Source organism: Sinocyclocheilus anshuiensis, unplaced genomic scaffold (genome assembly GCF_001515605.1).
Source record: "Sinocyclocheilus anshuiensis isolate Anshui unplaced genomic scaffold, SAMN03320099.WGS_v1.1 scaffold124, whole genome shotgun sequence".
Lineage (NCBI taxonomy): Eukaryota > Metazoa > Chordata > Actinopteri > Cypriniformes > Cyprinidae > Sinocyclocheilus > Sinocyclocheilus anshuiensis.
In genome coordinates this window covers 483,277-503,318 of record NW_015554082.1, presented here as the reverse complement: position 1 = coordinate 503,318, position 20,042 = coordinate 483,277, and the positions used below count along the sequence as shown (strand labels likewise).

General features: G+C 37.7%; 1 protein-coding gene across 1 annotated transcript in view; it reads left to right on the top strand.

Moving 5' to 3' along the window:
• Positions 1 to 20,042, top strand: part of LOC107669074 (teneurin-3-like) — a 119,408-nt gene that overhangs the window by 8,312 nt on the left and 91,054 nt on the right. The window contains 2 exon segments of the mRNA XM_016461169.1: positions 7,912 to 8,317; positions 11,512 to 11,772. Of these exon segments, the coding sequence (XP_016316655.1) occupies positions 8,038 to 8,317; positions 11,512 to 11,772 (541 nt within the window). The 5' untranslated portion in view covers positions 7,912 to 8,037.

Sequence of the window (20,042 nt, the reverse complement as noted above, 5' to 3'; positions counted from 1 at the left end):
TCAATAATAACAATAATAATGGCGGAGCCTCAACATTGGATTTGCAGCGTTGCGCATTCTAGCCATTCGCGAAGTGAATGAAGTGAATGACAGCTTGGGAGCACTCCTTGCTCGCTTTCTGTGGCCTATATCATTTTATTTTTAAGATTTATTTTGAATGCTTCTGTAAAGGACTAACGGCCGCATAGCCTATACACTGCAGAGTTTAAGGAGAGACAATGGCACTTAACAGTAAAGTCATATATAAATATGTGCTTTTCATTTATGAAGATTTAAGTATGTAGTTTATGCACATTTGTTCAAAACAGCCTGGCAGATTGTTCACAAGATGTAGGCAAAAGTTTGTATCGTTTACAGTACGGAAAAAGTAAGTGCATTTATTTTTCATAATTATTATTTTATTTCAGTTCGTTTTTCAGTAACTGTTGTTAGTTTCGTTTCGTTTTAGTTTTTCACTTATTTTAATGTTTTTATTTTATTTCAGGTTCAGGTCGCGGTCTTTATGTCAAACGGGTCGGGTACAGAATTAAATTGGTGCTGGCTGCTGTCGGATAACGGGTCGGGTGTTCTGTTGTGTACTGCGGATGCAGGTTTACCTAACAGGACCCGTGCAGGACTCTGCTTTAAACTGCTTTGCGTCTCTCCGTCAGATAACCTCATGTGCATGATGCGCCATTTACGGGTATTTCCCGGTATTTCCCTAAACCGACACACATCAACTTATTTAGATTTTTATTATTTTTTTTTTTTTCAGTTTACGAAAATGTTTTTTGAAATATCGAAATATCGGAAATGTGTTTAAAAATCATATCACCGTTATTGAAAAAAATTATATCGCGATACATATTGATATTGAATTATTGTCCAGCCCTATGACCTACAGTATATAACCTCGGCACCCACCTCTTCAAATGCTGACATGAGGAGAATTGTAAAAGTTTTGCTTGATCATTTTAAGGCCCATGCTGAAACACGTTTTCATGTAGAAATTGCCCATTTAATTGGAAGTGCAGTAATTAAAACACTTCTTCAAAACAGCCATTGAGGACGTCGTCATCTTGCAAGAGAACTTTTGTGCATTATTATGTAGGATAATTTAAGAAAGTACTGGGTGTCTTATTGGTCTTAAAGCAATAATTCGGGATCACTCAAACCATTTAGTTATCTCTAAAGAAGCTGCACATCCTAGTCGATGTTTTTAGTCAGAATATCAGACATAACCATTAATGCTCTAAATTAAATCTGACCGGCAAACCTCTTACTCCAAACGCGTCCAAGAAAAGCACAGCCTTGAGGTCATGAATACTGAAAAAGAGGAACACAAGTGGATGTGTCTTCCTCTAGGCCTGTGCACATCTGTGTCTTCTGCGTTGCATCTCCACCGTGATGCAGGGGTGGTGAAAATGACGACCCCCAGACAATAGTGGCACTATCCCAGGGTGCAGCAGTGTAGTGTGGGAACAGGCACCGGCTAATGGAAGTGTGCCCTTGTTTCCCGTCTGTATTTTTTCTTCCCGTTGTCTCACAGCGAGCGAGTGGCTGGGCTGGGCTCAGGAAGAGCAGTGCAGCGCATGAATTATGCAAAGCTGTCAAAGCAAGCTATTGTCGGTGGTGGCGGCCACACTAAAGCTCAGAACGGGCTGAGCGGGGTTTGGCGGCGATGGAGGGGAGGGGTTCTGTATTTCTTTGGGCTATGTGCACTTAGTATCCTGGAGCGAACTTTAGTGGCTGGTTGCGGACTTTGGAGGCTGATTTGAAAGATTTGGGTAGGAGGATTAAAGAAAGGCTTCCAGATGGGAGAGTAAGGCAGTGAAATGATGGAGGAGGATGCTGCTGATGCAGGCATAAAAATGATTTTGATTCAATTAAAGTGTAATGCATCCTAATGAGATGCTAACGCTGGAGAAACTGACTTATATCTTCACCTTTACTGTTTGCGGAATGGTGGGTGTTAAATGAATTCTTAATCTTAATCTTAATGTGGGGAGTTATAAAATGTATGCTTGTGCAGTTCTATATAATCATAGGCATGAATAAACAATGCAGCCGCCATGGATGTTAACAACAGTGTGGTGCCATCTGGGTACTCTGTCACAGAGAGAGATCTTACAGACTACCACCAAGAATTTACTATGTACACCGTACTAAATAATGAGCAGGATTACTCACTGTCCGTATGGTGAAACATGCCATTAATGACCACTAGAGTGTTTTCTAGAAATTGGAGAGCTAAGTAGCAGCTTACTGTATCAGGTTGTTTTATTTCATGCATTTTGTTCGCAGCAACCCTCTACCAATAGGCAACCCATTTGGAGTGATGTATGATTTGACCCATTCTTAAGTTGCATCAGGTAAATATATAAATCAGGGAATTGCAGATTTAACTCTGGATGTTTGCTCCATTCTCAGGTTTCTGTCTGACTCAGATAAGCCTATGTGGACCTGCGAGAAACTGTGTTTTGTTATAGCGAGTGCTACAAAAAGAGAAAATACAGCAAAGATTATTTGATGAGATTATATGTGAGACTATAAGCATATATTGAGAGCATCAGATTTTTTCCACTCTGTTTTGGTCCTATTTCTCCTCTCCAAAGTTTCTAGGTTGAGTTTAATCTCTTTCATTTTCACATTTTTACTGTCTGTAATAAAATAAGAAATGAGTCTATAACTCTGTTACAATTAAATACGACAATATATTTGTATAAAATAGAGTCTTCAATAATAAGCAGAGTGCCCAAAAAAGTTTACTTTACACTCTTAAAAATAAAGATTTAAAAAGAGAGTTTTCACACCGATGCTGTAGAACAAAGAACCTTTCAGTGAACAGTTCTTAAAAGGACAATTTTTTTTTTTAGTGTGAAGAACATTTTAAAGACTCTTAAGAACCTTTGCCAACTGTAAATAATGTTAAAGATTCTTAATAGGACCATCAATGGTAATAAAAAAACCGGTAACACTTTACTTGAAGGGGTGTGCATAAGACTGACATGAAAAAACCTTCATATTCATGACATGTGTCATGTCATGATTATGTAGGTGTCATGTCATGATTATGAAGGTGTCATGTCAGTCTTATGCACACCCCTTCAAGTAAAGTGTAACCAAAAAACCTTGTTTTCTGTATATGAAGGCCTTTTTCTTTGCATTTAAATTTTCTGATCTTTTTTATTCATGTCTCTTTGGCCTATTTGTCATTGTTTTTGAGAAATGTTTATGCATACAGTTACACTGTATTGCAGCATGCTTCTGAAGATATATACATCAGCCTCTTAGAAGTTTACTCAAAGTTACTTTTTACTAAGGATGATTGTGTGCAATGTTCCGGTTGAAAAGCTTGTTAGTTATCCTATCTGCTGGCACTCTGAGCTGGAGTTTTTACAGCCAGACCATCTCCCCCTTGGCCTTCTCTCACCAAGCTACCATCCCATGTCTCACTGGATGAGCAGCTTTAAAGCAAATTTATATACTCCAGAGAAGTAACTGGATACTGTTAAAGTCTGTGGTCTCTTTAAAAAGCCTATATTTTATCTATTTCCAGCAATATGTTTCCATACCAAAATAGTCAAAACAAGCAGAAGAGTCATAGTGCTGTGATGACTAACCCATTTGCCTGGAAGTTTGCTTATTAGGTAGGATACATCATTATTTCTTATATTTACTTTTAATATTTATGTCATGAATTATTAATTATCCTTAGGTTACAGTTTGAATAGGAACAAAATTAGTTAACAAAATTAAACTCATGTTTAGGATATGGAAGCTGATGTTAAAGAAGTTTAGAGGAATGATGGCGAGAAATGATGGATGTTAAGCAAATAAATGCATATGGGATACATACCGTAGATTAGTTCTTTTAGAAGAAGATTTTCAAGGATGCACATAAATTGCTTTTGCTGCTAAATATGATGCAACAATGAAAAGAAAATAATAAGGCTGAACCATAGCGTGCCCATAAAAATGCTGCGGTTTCAGATGATGATGAAAATACATGAGAAATGTACTGCTTGGGTGTGAAAAGGTTGATAAGATGGATCTGGGGTTAACGAAGTGAGATGAAGATAGGAAGGCGGGCACACAACATCTGGATGGTAGTACTAAGCTTGGAGGCTGACATTACTATGATGATCATTATTTATGGAGTTTGGGGTCAGAGGTGGAATCCGATATCCGCAGCTAGTCCCAATGAAATGTAATTACCGAACAAAGAGACTTGCTGTAGATGTGCACTTTCAGCCATCAGACCCACACTCTCACACCATCCGCAGAATACGCAATGTGCTTCAGGTAAGAAAGATGGGTCATGAAGGTTGCCACTAATTTATTTAACTATGGGTGACTGCATTGGTTGAAAGTCATGGTGCCTTATTTGGCGGTGCTCTCAGTTATTGTGAATCCATTAGGTGTGGACAAACATCACATACAGCTTTCCAGAACAGGATAAACCCAGACAGATCAGAATAATTCAGATATTTTTTGATTGACAATGGAAATTTTGAAACAAACAACAACAAATGGATTTCAGAGAGGTTGCAAAGTGATACCACAATAATTCTGACTACTTTATTATTATTATTTAGTGCATATAAACAGGCTATGTCAAACATTAGGCTAAATGTTTTTTTTTTTTTTTAAATCACTGTTGATAACGTCTTTGCTCAGTCTTGAGAATTTCCACCCTCTGACCTTAAACCAGTAATGAACTCCTATATTTAAAGTGGCAGATGGAATGGGATAAATGCCATTATTTCTATTCAATAAATGCTAGTATAAGAATACGTTTTTTTTTGTTTTTTTTTACAAATTGTAGTATGATCATGTCATTTTTACTAGGTGTCGTTTAGGTGACTCAGGATTTACACATGGTTATTTATTGAAAGGTGAAGAATCACCATCATTCCTTTCTTGTCAAACTCAATTGATCATATCATATTCTATCTTAAGGCCGGGACACACCAAGCCGACTTCAAAGTACTAGCGGCGACGAAAGCCAACGGTGTTGTCGCCTCACGTCGGCAGCGTCGGGCCAAAAAGCTGCGCTCGAACACACCGCACAGACCGAAACAAAGGTATACGAGATAAACGCATATATGCGAAACGTAAACAAAGCAGCGCATTTTGAATATCAGTAACGTTGATAACTTTAATCATTTTAAGCGGCTCATGTTGTTATGAAAACATTCGCGTATTAGAATGATTGGGAAAGATCACGTAACATTTAAACAACCTTCTGTCTGTACCGCCTTCATTTACGTACTTGTTTTCATCACTTTCACTTTAATTCTCGGGCACTGACTCGTTCGCTAAACTGAACATCCAAACAGAGCTCTCACTCGTGCCGACGTCCCAGACGCCGATTCAACATGTTGAATCGGGCAAACTGCCGCCGACATGAGCCCGACGAGAGCCGACGAGTGGAACACACCAAACAAACTAGCCCGACCGTGTCCCGGCCTTTACTGGACAGCACTGATTTTAATCTAAATAGGCAACATTTTTATTCAGAGATGTCTAAGTGGTGTATTTAAAAAAAATATCATGAATGTATTTTAGATTTTTTTTACATTTTGTATTCTTAAATGTCTTATATAACGTTTTTTTTTAGCAGTAATTTTGTGACTACTGCTATAAACTTTGTTCTTGACATGAAAATAGCATTGCTGCTGTCCAAACAAACAAACAAAAACAAAACAAACTCAGTCCTGAGCTTTGAAAAATACATTAAAGAGATTGAAAGATTTCAGTTAAAAATGAAATGTCTGTCCTCATTTCCTGAAAGATTCTTTGGCAAACCCAATGTTTTTTTCTATGGCATTGCTATGAAAACCCACTTTTCAAAATTTGTATTTTTTTAAAATGTGTACAGCTTTCCTTCTCTAATTTTCATTTTTGAATAAACTATCACTTTACCTTAAAATTAAAATGTTTTATTTGCTTTTCATTTGGCAGATCATTTATGACTGTAGTCTGTTTTTTTCTGTTTTGTTGGTCATCTGAAGTGCCCGAGGTCATGATCCACTTTCATTCTCACCTTTCTTCAGTTACGCCAGATGGTCGGGCATCTGATTTAGTGAAATCGTTGCCATTAGATCATCGTAAGTGAGGTATAGTCAAGTGACATCTTCTTGCCTGGTTGCCTCTTGCTACAGTATAGTTCCCATTGGCCTCTCTGCTCACTGCTGAGTCTTTGCTTTTCAATGGCCCCATGGGTCAGTGCCCATCTGAGCATGATATGACCGCCAGAGCTCTACTGTGATTTATATCTCTGCTTCTCATTCCTTCTAAACTTTTGTAAGTGGGTGATTCCTAGCCTATATTTGCTAAAACTCATGCCAACAACATTTTTTTTGGTGTCCTTGATGGAAAGGTTTAATATTTCTAACCAAGCTCTGGATGATTGAAGGAAATTTAGGAGCGCAATTTCATTAGTAATTTATTTCAGTGCATTTGATTGCTCACTAATCAGCCATCGTTCTTTTTGTCTTGGAAATTAATCCGATGATAATCTTACAGACTCTGAGACCAGTTTTAAGGGCGTTTAAGGCTAGACCAGTATGTCTGAGCCTCCCTTGCTCCTGGCTAATCTAAATTGATCCGAATACGGGGGCCCTGTTACCCGAGGATAACTCAGCGGGTGCTGTCCAATACAATGAAGGATAGAGGGTTTCTGCTGGTGTGTTCAACAGGCCTACTGCGCCTTTGCGCAACATCGCACTCACACAAGATAATCAAATGACCAGTGCTATAAAGAGAGCTACATTTCATTTATCTGGCTGAAATACTGTCTAATAAACTATAGCTCACTCTCTCTTTCTGACAGGAGCATTTTGATACTGGCGCATCATTTATTTTACCCCAATCGTATCCCATTACTGTGGCCGTATGCGGTAATGCTGACCTAGTCTCCTCTGTTTCCTCCTACAGTGTTTTATTATCCTCATTGTTTCTCTTGTCCTCTTTATACTGCTTTAAACTGACAGTGGGGTCTCTAGGCAAATGCGTCCTGCACTTGTGTTTGTGTGTCGACTGTTCCACTAGGTAAGATAGACGACACTCGAGAAGAAGGACTGGAATATCCTTAAACTCACACACCAGTGAAACTCAACCAATTCTCTAGAGCTTTGTCGAACGGTTTTGGCACAAACCTCCCAGGAAACCTACTAAAGGCTTACAAGTATGTGAGGATCTCTCATGACAAAGCCAGTGCAATGAAAGCGAGCATTTTTAGTATCACTTCGTTTGACTTTGCCTTTGCTGGAAAACACAGACTTTTTCTTTCTGTGGAGGACTGAGGTGAATTCTGTTTCAACATGCTTGAATGAAAGAAATAGTTCACAGAGTCATTAAAATTTTGACTTTCCTCTGTGGAACACGATAGACGATAACTAAAGATTTTTGTTTTTAAGTCAATTTTTTTTTTAATAATTAAGTAATAATATAACAATACAAATATAATAAAACAATTATATAATGTATATACTATATATATATATATACATACACAGATTTATTCTAAAATACAATACAATGTACACATATAATATAATATAATATAATATAATATAATATATTTTGGGAGAAAAACATTTATTAAAGTTTCCTTTTTTATATTGTGCTTAATAGATAAATATTGAGAATGTAAATGCAAAAAAAGTAGGTGCTTACAAACCTCAAGAGATTAATTATATGGTTTAACAGTATTATCAGAAAAATACTAGTCGCTGCGCCCCCTCTTACTTTATCTTAGTGACTAATTGTCCTTTAAAGGCTATACAAGGAACACGATGAACTAAGCAGGAGCGACATCTCGCTAGGGCTTTGTTTCAGCATTCTACTTGTCTTCTCTTTCTTATTTTGCTGCCTACTTTACCCGTTTCTTTCTCTCTCTAAGCAGTGTTTTTTTGTGTCTCTAAGCAGGTGGGAGTGGAACTTAGAGTGGAGAAAGGTGCAGAGACAGACCGACAGCTGGAAAGAAGCAAACTAGAACAGACAGCAGCAAGAGAGAAGCATAGAAGAGGAGGAACACAGCATGAATGTAGCATGGAGGTGAAGGAGCGTCGGCCTTACTGCTCTCTCTCTCGGAGCAGGAGAGAACGAGTGAGAGACTGGGAGAGGGAAGGAGACAGAGAGGAGGGGGAGGGCTACAGGGAGGGTCCCGGCAACCGCCATCACACCGGCTCATCCTCCGTCCTTACCCAGAAGTCCTATAGCTCCAGTGAGACGCTGAAGGCCTTTGATCAACACCCATCCATCCAGGGGCTTTATGGGCATCGCATGCCAGACATGGTGCCAAGGGACACTGAGGAATACAGAGCTCCAGGTAAGTGCTCTTTAACATTCACCATATGGACAGGAGACTCTGGAGTCCTTCAGGCTTGCAAATGTGATGTTTTTTAAAACCAACAAGGAAAAGAAAAACAGGCGTTTGAAATGCTAAAAACAAAACCAAAAAATAAGAAATGCAGTATACAGCACACAACTGAATAAACATGTATCTATTGACATAAATTCACTCTAAAAAGATTTTATGGTATATAAAAATTATTTTGCATCAGATTTTTCAGCTTGCACAATATAATATTGTAATGAGAATCTTTCTAAATTAAATAAGTCCATTATAGCATACTGGGATATATGACCGGTCAGTAACGTGACCGAACTTCACATTGACCTCTAACCCAAAAAGGAGCTAAATCTTCAGATTTAATTCAATTTTATCCAGAAATAAATCCCATGTCCTTGACAAAACATTCTAGACCATAAAGAGACGACATTATTTTCCAAGTACATTTTAGGTCAAAGATCATTTCATAAAGTTTGCCTTAATTGGATATGAAATTAAATCCACACAGAAAAACAGCCATTATTAAAAATAATAATAATTATAATAATGAACAAATATTTTTTATTTAAAGAAATTAAAGCAAGCAGTTTTTATTTTATTGTTTTGCTGTTCAATAAAACACATATACAGGCATTATTTCTACAATAAAACAAATGATAAAAGAAAAAGAATAAAATAAGTCTTTAATATCACTATAGTTGCAAAATTGTTACCAGATATGTATGCTTTCAATCCTGGATATCATTTTATTTTATTACTTTAGATTATTTTTGTTTTTATTTTTTTTGTATTTTCCCTCTCTTTTTCTTATTAACATCAATTACATACAATATAACATGGGCAGCTAATTCTTTATAACTCTTAAAGGAACTACATTGCAGACCATTTACTGTTCAATGAACAAATTTTTCCAAATCAATAAAAGTCTGATCGTATGGGTTGCAAACAGCAATTTAACAGCTGTGTTGCACTGTGATCCAACACCTACTTTTTATTTCTTCAATATCTTGAATACCTTTTATATACTGTAGACCAAGCCGCAAAAATAGTAGAGGTTGTTTTTTTGCAAAGCACTAATTATCTAGAAATGTAAGCCCTTTAATGAAATTTTAATTAGATTAATTGACTAAGTTACATATATGATTTCAGCCTGTCATTGAAGCAGTCTAAAAGAAAGTATTTTCAATCAACACAGAACAGTTAGTCAAAACACTTTTGTTAGACAGCTGTATTCAGGTTGGGCACCTTCATTTTCATTTCATTTTTAAATTTGATAAAGCCCACCAGACACTCATTTGCTGATTATTCACAAACTATTCAAACAATTTTATAAATATTTGATGGTTTATCATGATAAGACACTTTTTAAGTGGAAGGGTAGGATACTGCTCATTCAAATTTAAATTCATTAGAAATACACTTAGTTGGTTAATTGTGCTTTATAGTGTGCTCCATAACCTTAGGCTGTTACACTTAAGGGGATGTCTTTAATTAGCAGCCGTGTTTGTGCCTGATCGGCACAAAAGCCGAAGGAGAGAGATCTTGCCTGTATTCATGATACAAATGTTCTGTCATATTATTTTAATCACAGCCTGGCTAAATCGTGGCACTTTGCCCTGCATTGGCTTCCACAGTTTGCAGTATTTCAAAATGTGTATTTCAGATAATGCCCTCATGTGGTAATTAATGTCAGCACTTGTGTTGAGTTATTTTGTTTCGTATCTATGAGTGTACTCATAATTTAAATTCTGGTGTATTCATTTTCATGTGTCACCTACTCTGTGGGCTTTTAGCCATAAAGCACTCAGCATATGCTAGCAGGTACAGGAATATGGTTTTAAAAGCAGAGCTGAAGGAAGTAGAGGGGTGGTGAGTCTCAAGGTGAATTTCAATCTGAAGTGGAACAGTTTCTATTTTGTACTGTGTAGTAAATCCTCAGATTTTCTTGTGTTGGAAGAGGTAGAGCTTACCCTCATTCAGATTCAGCTGAACAGATATTCACGCTGAAACAGAAAAGAAGATCGTAAATCATAAAAAGATAATTCATTTAGTAAGTGAAATAAACCTATACAACAAATAATGCACACTGTTAAGAATCAAATATCAATGAATTATAAAATACTAGACTTTTTTAATAGGCTCTTTTTGCCTTTTATATTTTGAGTAGGTATGATTTTATTTCTACATATTTTTAAATGAACATACAGTGGGTACGGAAAGTATTCATTAATAAATCTGCAAAAATGTCAACGATTCTGTGTTTTTCTGTCAATATGGGGTGCTGTGTGTACATTAATGAGGAAAAAAAATTAACTTAAATGATTTTAGCAAATGGCTGCAATATAACAAAGAGTGAAAAATTTAAGGGGGTCTGAATACTTTCCGTACCCACTGTAAATGAAAATATGAAAATAGTATAACAGAAATGTTAATGAAAAAATGAAAGTATATTTCTGATGCTGTGTTAAAACAAACACGTAAAAGAGACTCCCCAAGTCCAACTAAACATTATTTTTAATCTCAAAATGTGCCCATAATTAGGTAATCAATATTATGTTTTGTTCTGCCAAAACTGTCTGAATGTTACTGTTGCTTATTAGTTTCGCTTGGTTTGTCATTTTATATACTGAGTAAAAATGTATTGATAAGGCTAATTCTGTTTGTGACGTTATTCTTTTGAACAAAGGCCACTTTAAATTGAGTATTCACTGTTACCGAAATTCATTTTTCTCTATGAAAAGGTAGCAATAAAAAATATGAAGGAAAATGTGCAACACGCAAAAAAAAAAGTTTACTTATTTTGTGTTTTCTTAAAACATCAAATCAATCTTTGCATTGGTAGGGAGAACAAAAACACAGATGTAACAAAAGCACAGATCTTCAAAATAAATGAAAAAATGATATATATTCATTCCCTGGTTAGAAAGAATAGTCACCTCAGAAATGACAAACGTGAACTTGGGAACATAAAACTGCTGTTGTTTTTGCAGCATCTTTATTTAAATGCTTTAAATATTTTAATATAAAAGTGGATATACTGCAAGAGTTTGAATGCAAGTTTAAATAATTAAATAGTGTGTGCGTGTGTTTTCAGCAAGTTCACAGTTATTTTGTGTATTACTTTTTATGCATACACTCTCTGTATTAAGTATGCACTTTGAATCTTGCAGGCCAGAGTCTGTCACTGAGGCAGCTTGGGATATGCGGCCCTGCTCCTCGCCGTGGTCTGAGCTTCTGCGCTGAGACCGGACTCAGTCATCATACACAGCTCAGCAGAGCAGACCCTATCCTGAACGCAGGGGGCATTTCTCCCGACTGCGCCATGCTATGGGTTAAGGCACACAGACGGGACTCACAGCTGTCCAGCCGGTCCAACTCTGTTTTAACGCTCACAGACACAGAGCAGGACAACAAATCGGATCAGGAGAATGGTAAGTCCACCTGTGTTTTATTCTCAGTAGTAACCTCACATTGAGCAAAATTCCCCGATAGTAAATGTTGGTGATGTAAAAACTGCAAAAATGGGAAAATACCCCTGAGCAAGTCAAGGCAAAGTCACCTTGAGTCACTCAAGGGCAAGGATGTAATTGGTTAGAGCTAACAATCGGTAGCCAATGACTGGTTGAGGTGACGGTATTAATGGATCGACTGGTTACATTTGCAGCCTAAGGGGCACGGTGGGAGTTATAGGCATTTCAGAGAAAATAACATAATTTCCTGAAGATTATGAGCAAACGATGCAGAGAACTGCTAGACACTTCCTCTGGGTCTGTGCCGAATCGTAGATGGCTTTGTTAAAATCAGTCATATTCGTGCGCAGATCCACAGGGTGTTGCTGGGCCTGCGAACAAACGCTACGGTGGATGAAGAGGGGCCCACTGGTTTGAAGTGCAAATTGGTGTGCGTTGGAATCCTTAATGCCTTACGGATTAGGGAATGCGTTTGAAAAAGCAAATTGTCTATATATGAAATACATGCATGTCAAAGCACATACATCTGTATTTTAATTTGATTTTTTTTTTCTGAGGACGCATAAATAGCTTTTTTCCTGCAGTGAGCATGGTGGACAAAGTTTATTTGCTGTTGTTGTGATGTGTCTAGTTGGTTTTGCGTTCAAAGGAAAAAACAGAATAGTGTGTGCCAAGCTCTTTTTTTATTATTCACATTCATACATTCACTACTGAGTTATTGCAGCATATGCAAGGTAAGTAGGGAAAAAAAAAGTAAAGATTTAAAATTCTTCTGCCATGAAGTGGATATTTTTGACAATATGGGCATTTGTTGCAGAAAATGTTGCTTGAAAAGGGAAAAATAGGGGAGTGTAATCCTACTCATTGTAGGCTAAACATTTCTAATGGAGGATCTGTAGTGTCTCATGTTCAGCGTTCACGGCATTGATCAAAGGAAACCGCATCTGAAATGCACACGCTCAATTTACATGTCACATTAGACACTATTTACTGCTGCTGCCTCCTCGTTTGGTGTGATATAATGTTTAATATAATGCAATAATTCACTCTTGAGAAGCTCTTGTCAGTTTAGTTTAGAATATGTACACTAAAGGATAAACCAAGTAATATAGCGCTATTTAAGTTCACTAACATTTAATATTTAGATTTCAAGCAGAGGGATGCAAAAGTCTTGAGTCTACATTAAAAACCTGGGATATAAAATCTCATTTAATAGTGGAAATAATGTTATTATATGTATACTTTGCAATGAAAAAAAATGTATTTTCTATTATAAAAATGACGAAGAAATGTCACTGGTAGTCTCATACTTTTGGAACCCATTGTGTTTGAAATTTGTTCCTTGTGTAGGAAACTTGTGTATAAGGCAAAAAAATAGCCTGGTGTTTTTTCAAAAATACCCTGGCAAAAGTTATATACGAAATGTTTGATTCAGACATGCAGGTGAGTAGTATTTGACCAGCATATTCAAAGCCATTTTTCTTCTTTTTCTTTGCTGTGGATTAGGTCTGGGACTTGGTCCGTTTGAGTCAAAATATAATGATGTAGCTGAGAGCGGGCTGTCTGCTTCACAGCACTCCATTAAGAGAATGAGGTCAAGTTTCTCTGCACAGTCGTTCAGCTTCTGTATCTCTCCCCATCTTTCCCGAAATCTCTCCAGTCTGCTATGCAAAATACGATAAAGCTGTATTATAGCACTGTGCTCTATGTATCCAGTCTCCTCCAGAGGGACTAGTCATTATTATATAAAGTTATAGATGACTCTGGAGAGTGACTATGCTTATTTATTAGTCAGTCGGGTGTTAAAATGTAAAAAGGGCATTTTTCATCAATGATTAGTCTAAATTTTGTACAGTAAGTGTTTGATGTATTTCTAGGGTTTCACAGTTTGTGGTCTTAGGGTAGAGCAACCCTTTAAAACTTTAGTGGTACATAATGCTACAAATATTTTAATAAAATGAAATGATAAAAATGGCTTTATAAATATGATGCAAACTGATTTATTTGTCTGTGTTCCAGAATCTCTTACAGTAGGACTCTCTCTGTGAAGAATTCATGCAAATGTGACACACTGTGTGATTTACTGTAACAATTAAGCTGCACTTTTAAAGGTGTGGGATGAGTTTCCACAGAGACCTCATTGAGGCTGACTGTAAATTGTTCTGAGACGGATCTTTGGCAACCCATATGAAGCAAGGTCTGAATTTCAGCGTATATCTTTTCCTATTGAAGCAATTTCTTTGTTTGTTTGTGCAAATTATGCACTAACATAGAGGTGAAAATTAGCAGATTCATCCACATAGATGAACAAATGAAAATCAGTTTTTAGATTAAAATCTGTCGTACTGTAATTCCAGAATCACCTTGGATGAATCAACAATACCACATTCTTGTTGTTTCCCCTTGACGACATAAAACCAATCACTTTCATTATAATCAACAAAACTGACTGCACCTCAACAACGTTGAATTCTCAGCATGCCGTTGCAACGGTCTTTCATTTTCTTTCGGTTTTGTTGCATTGCATTGCACCGTTTGCTTGCGGTGTATACACTGTGTTGCACGGTACCTTTGAAAAGAAAGCAGCAGCAGTAAAAATGCTGTGGGTAATGCTCTCAGAGCCGCTCAGCTGCTGTCACGGAACTGGGTGTGTGGAGGCAGGCAGGACGACGAGGACGACAAGGATTCCAATAATGACATTTATTGTAGACACAACAAGGCAGGTTCAGGTAGGTGAGACACACACTCGGGGTAACATTAACAATAACCGACACAAATGCTCAGACAGACAGGAACTAATATGGGGTGAATAATTAGAGGCAGACAGGTGAGCACAATGACGGTGATTAACTAATGATTAGACGGGCTAAACCAACACAAAGGGAAGAAACCACAACAAACAGTCCACAGGGGCGTTACAGTACTCCCCCCTCCCGGAAGGTGCGTCCTCGCACCGTAGAAACAGAGGGAGGGGCGGAGGGGGACTAGGAGGAGGATCGTCCAACGGCGGCGGAGCATGTGGTGGAGGAGCCCGAGGCGGAGATTCGGGAGGCCATGGCGGAACAGGGGACTCGGGTTGCCATGGCGGATCAGGGGGCTCAGGAGGCCATGGCGGAACAGGGGGCTCAGGTTGTCATGGTGGAGCCGGGGACTCGGGAGGCCATGGCGGACCAAGGGGCTCAGGAGGCCATGGCGGAACGGCGGGATATGGTGAGGAAACGAGCAGCGATCTCCATGTTGTTGTTTTGGGTCGGTTATTCTGTCACGGAACTGGGTGTGTGGAGGCAGGCAGGACGACGAGGACGACAAGGATTCCAATAATGACATTTATTGTAGACACAACAAGGCAGGTTCAGGTAGGTGAGACACACACTCGGGGTAACATTAACAATAACCGACACAAATGCTCAGACAGACAGGAACTAATATGGGGTGAATAATTAGAGGCAGACAGGTGAGCACAATGACGGTGATTAACTAATGATTAGACTGGCTAAACCAACACAAAGGGAAGAAACCACAACAAACAGTCCACAGGGGCGTTACAGCTGCAGGGTGAAAAGCACTGCTCAAAACATTATCCTTATAGCACACCTGTTAGACTTCCATCTTCATCTCTCTCTAAAATAATATTTAATGATATTTCTCTGTCTTGTGTATCCGGTAGTTCTGCCTTTGTTTGCAATAAATTAAATAAATAGGCCATTGGCAGATTCATATGTCATAGATCATTATCTATCTTCATTACTCATTTAGCAGCAATGACCCCTTTCTCAGATTTATTTATCTGCTATGATTTTCTGGTACATTCTGTCAGCTTCTGACATTTTGATTGTCCTTTACTACCTGTGTAAGCAATTATTAAAAGTCAGTTTGTATCTGCAGGGTCGACTATATAAATGTAAGACAGCACATATTGCATCACACTGAGAAAAAAATTGACATAAAAAGGACCATAATGCTTTATGGGAGTATTTACAGAATATTATATATTTATTCACATTCATTATGAATATAAGAAGTAAATAGACCATATTTATTTAGTGTTTTATGAGGATTTTTTTTAAATTGTCAAATTGTCTGTAAATAAATACATAAATAAAACATATTTATTATAAATTATTCTATATTATAAATTATTTATTTACAGATCTAATCATGAAAACGAAATGCATTTTGGCTGTTTAGATATGTAAACTTCACCATGTCACATATGGAGATTTGGGAGCCTTGTAATCCATGCGTGAACAAGTAATCATTGATGGAACACGTGGACTGAGCAATCTCAAAACTCAGATACTAATGGGGAGAAAGCATTCAACAGAATTTTGCTTCCCCATATTATCATTGCATATAGCAGAGGAATATTAGTTTGGATTTAGATCTGTTTTGCACATATGTATGTGACCAGTATATAAGTGAATTGTGCAAATGCCCAATTGGATACCAATTGATCAAGACGCGTGAAGTGACCAAGTATAAATACTCCCTTATGGGTACTTCTCCTGTTCACAGTGAATAAATCCATCCTTATATTAGGCATTTAAAGGGATAGCTCACCCAAAAATGAAAAGTGCCATCATTTACTCCATTTTCCCCTCATGTTCTTCCAAATTTCCTCTGAAGCACATAAAAGAAGATATTTTTAAAAATCTCTTTTTTTCAGATACTGTATCTTCAGTCAGGTCTTTATATCAGAAGAAGATATTTTGAACAATGCACATTCAATGCACAGGTTTGGAATGACTTAAGGGTGTGTAAACATTGAGAATTTTCATTTTTGGGTGAACTATCCCTTTAAGTAGGAAATCCACCTCTCTTTTGACATAAATATAACCCCTGTAGAGCGTCGTATATCAGAATCTGTTTTAGCTATAAACCATATTCATTGCTGGTATCATTTAAGATGATCCATTTTTAATGAAGCGCTTGAAGATATATCTCACAGTCTGAGATCTAGCGGCTCAGGGAACATCCAAACAAGGCTTCTTTCAAAATAGGCAATAAAACAATATTTCAGTGGTGCTGCTGCTGTAAATATGTAAAATTTTTTGCTTTCTCTAAGCTTCAACTGGATGTTCATGTGAAAGTGTTTCTCTCTGATATTCATTTGGATCTTGTACTTCATACAAACTTTTATGACGGAGGAAAAATTATATTTTCATCCAGGAACATAAAAGCGAAAAAGTAAGAAGTTCTTGTTCTGAATAAAACACTTTATTATCAGACAAGGCCAGTTAGTGAGTTGAAAGATTATATTCATGACTAAGTGAACGTGTGCATATTTAAGTGAGCTATAAAGGGAATTAATTAAGGTTGGAGACTTACTTATTAAGTGAACCTTCAAGCAAGACCTCCCACATACAAAACATGGTCAAAACAATAGATCCAACATATGAGCCAGGTTTGGTTTCAAAGTTAGAAGAACTTTTTTCCCTTAAAGGAACTTTAGCTAATTTGTATTCCTGTAAGGCATGTTAGAAGCCTCTACAGTCTGGCCAAGAAAGACATCGTGACAAAAGTCATCACTGTGAACAAAAGTTAGAGAAGCTCTTCGTTTGGCCAGGAAATAGCCTGGAAACCCAGCTGCCCCCTGCTTTTGTCTGGCCTGGTCGCTATTATCAGAGGATAAATGACCCCTATCAGGATCTTCAGTGCCTGTGAAGCTTTCTCTCTGTCTTTCTTTCTTTCTTCCTTGTGTGTGTGGGTGTTTGCACTGTGTTTTCACATGAGAGGAGTGTATATAGGATCCGTGTGTGTATACGTTCTCACCCCCTAAGGCCAATGAGGGATGCGCTCTCAGTTCTTAAACATCATTATAAGATCAGAGAGGAATCTCTGATCTTATAATGATGTTTAAGAACTGAGACCGCATTTCCCTTGTGCACTGTAATATCTGCTCCACATTTCCATTTAGCGCACTGATGGAGAATCTGTTGCTAATGCACGTTTTATCTATATCAACTATAGCGATTTGGAATGGTGGGAAATCGCTCTATTGAAATGCATATCATAACAGACTACCAGGAAAAACTTCTTCGCACTCCCAGAGGGGCAGCCAGAAGCAGGTTTGGGTATGTGCGTCCATGTAGGCCGTCCCTCACCCGTCGGCAGGATGCTTAACCAACCATCTGTCACGTCTGCGAACATTTCCCCGCCTCTCTTTATGACATTAAGCTGTTTGGTCCATTGATCATTGCAGACACCAAGGCCAGCTTGTTTTCCATATGCATTTCCACTTTTCCACAACAATGCCCAGAATGTCCAGGAGTGTACAACCATCTGTGGCAGCTAAGAGATTGAATGAGTCTCTCTCACAATGTAAAAAAAATTTGGATACAATCTCAACATGGCCAGCAAGCCATTCAAGTGTAGTTTTCACAGGGTTTTTCTTTTTTTTTTTCTGTAGGCAAACTTCAAACGGAAAGGCTGATGAGCCCTGTGTTTGATGCATTCTCATTACTCTGGGTGGCAGGAGAGTTTGGTCTGATGGTCTAAGTACAGAGTGATACGAGTGAAACAGGTCACACGGAGTGCCAGTGCAGCCTTAGCTTCATAAGCAGCATGAGGACTGATAGAGATAATTACTGTGTGTCAAATTGTCTTTTTGTCTGTTCTGCTTTTTCTATTACAGTTCAGCAAGAGGGCTTCGCCTTAAAGGTTACAGTCTATAGCTATATATAATGCAATTGTCTATATCAACTATAGCGATTTGGAATGGTGGGAAATCGCTCTATTGAAATGCATATCATAACAGACTACCAGGAAAAACTTCTTCGCACTCCCAGAGGGGCAGCCAGAAGCAGGTTTGGGTATGTGCGTCCATGTAGGCCGTCCCTCACCCGTCGGCAGGATGCTTAACCAACCATCTGTCACGTCTGCGAACATTTCCCCGCCTCTCTTTATGACATTAAGCTGTTTGGTCCATTGATCATTGCAGACACCAAGGCCAGCTTGTTTTCCATATGCATTTCCACTTTTCCACAACAATGCCCAGAATGTCCAGGAGTGTACAACCATCTGTGGCAGCTAAGAGATTGAATGAGTCTCTCTCACAATGTAAAAAAAATTTGGATACAATCTCAACATGGCCAGCAAGCCATTCAAGTGTAGTTTTCACAGGGTTTTTCTTTTTTTTTTTCTGTAGGCAAACTTCAAACGGAAAGGCTGATGAGCCCTGTGTTTGATGCATTCTCATTACTCTGGGTGGCAGGAGAGTTTGGTCTGATGGTCTAAGTACAGAGTGATACGAGTGAAACAGGTCACACGGAGTGCCAGTGCAGCCTTAGCTTCATAAGCAGCATGAGGACTGATAGAGATAATTACTGTGTGTCAAATTGTCTTTTTGTCTGTTCTGCTTTTTCTATTACAGTTCAGCAAGAGGGCTTCGCCTTAAAGGTTACAGTCTATAGCTATATATAATGCAATTGATCGGCTTATAGCAGGATTAGGTTTTGATGGCCTAAAAAAAGATGACGCGCTTGTGCGATTCTTCAAAAGGCTTTTTCTGTATCCCACAGCACAGATGGAGGGTGTCTTTATCTGGGCTTTAGGGTTTTTGGAAAGTGTTGCTCTCAATTATAAATACAATATTGTTTTGAATCAGTTTGAGAAATTGACTTGGACCTTTTTTGGTATTTCTAATTGTCCAACTGTGAGCCTAGATGGCTGTGTTTTGTGATGAGGGGAGAAATCTTCAAATGTCGTCATGAAAATGAAAGATTTTTTTTTCTTTTCTTCTTCTCTATTTTGTAATACTGATAAAAGGAACTGGGGTAGTGGAAAGAAAACAAAAATGGCATGTATTATAAAGCACAAGCAACATTTTCTTGTGTTCCATTGCACAATTGCACAAAAAAAAGAAGAATGAGATTAACATTGCATTTCAGGCACAAATAAGAAATCATTTTCTTGTTAAAATAAATGTTGCATTAAATTTGTTTTGAACATAAATCAAGTAAGCATACAGAGAAAAAATTGTATCCAATTACAGCATGCTTTAGCATTTGCATTTGTCTTGAAGAGCATTAGTTTGAATAGGAACAAAATTAGATAGCATATTTACTGTAGCCTTAATATAAATTCTCCTCTCCCACAGTTAGCATGTAGTCAGATATTGAAAAAAACCTTCAGATCATTGTAAAGTATAAAGGCAAGTGTTTCCTGATAACGTTACTAATCATACTTTTAAAATAATCTTAATTTACAGAGTACTGTGTGTTATTTTATGA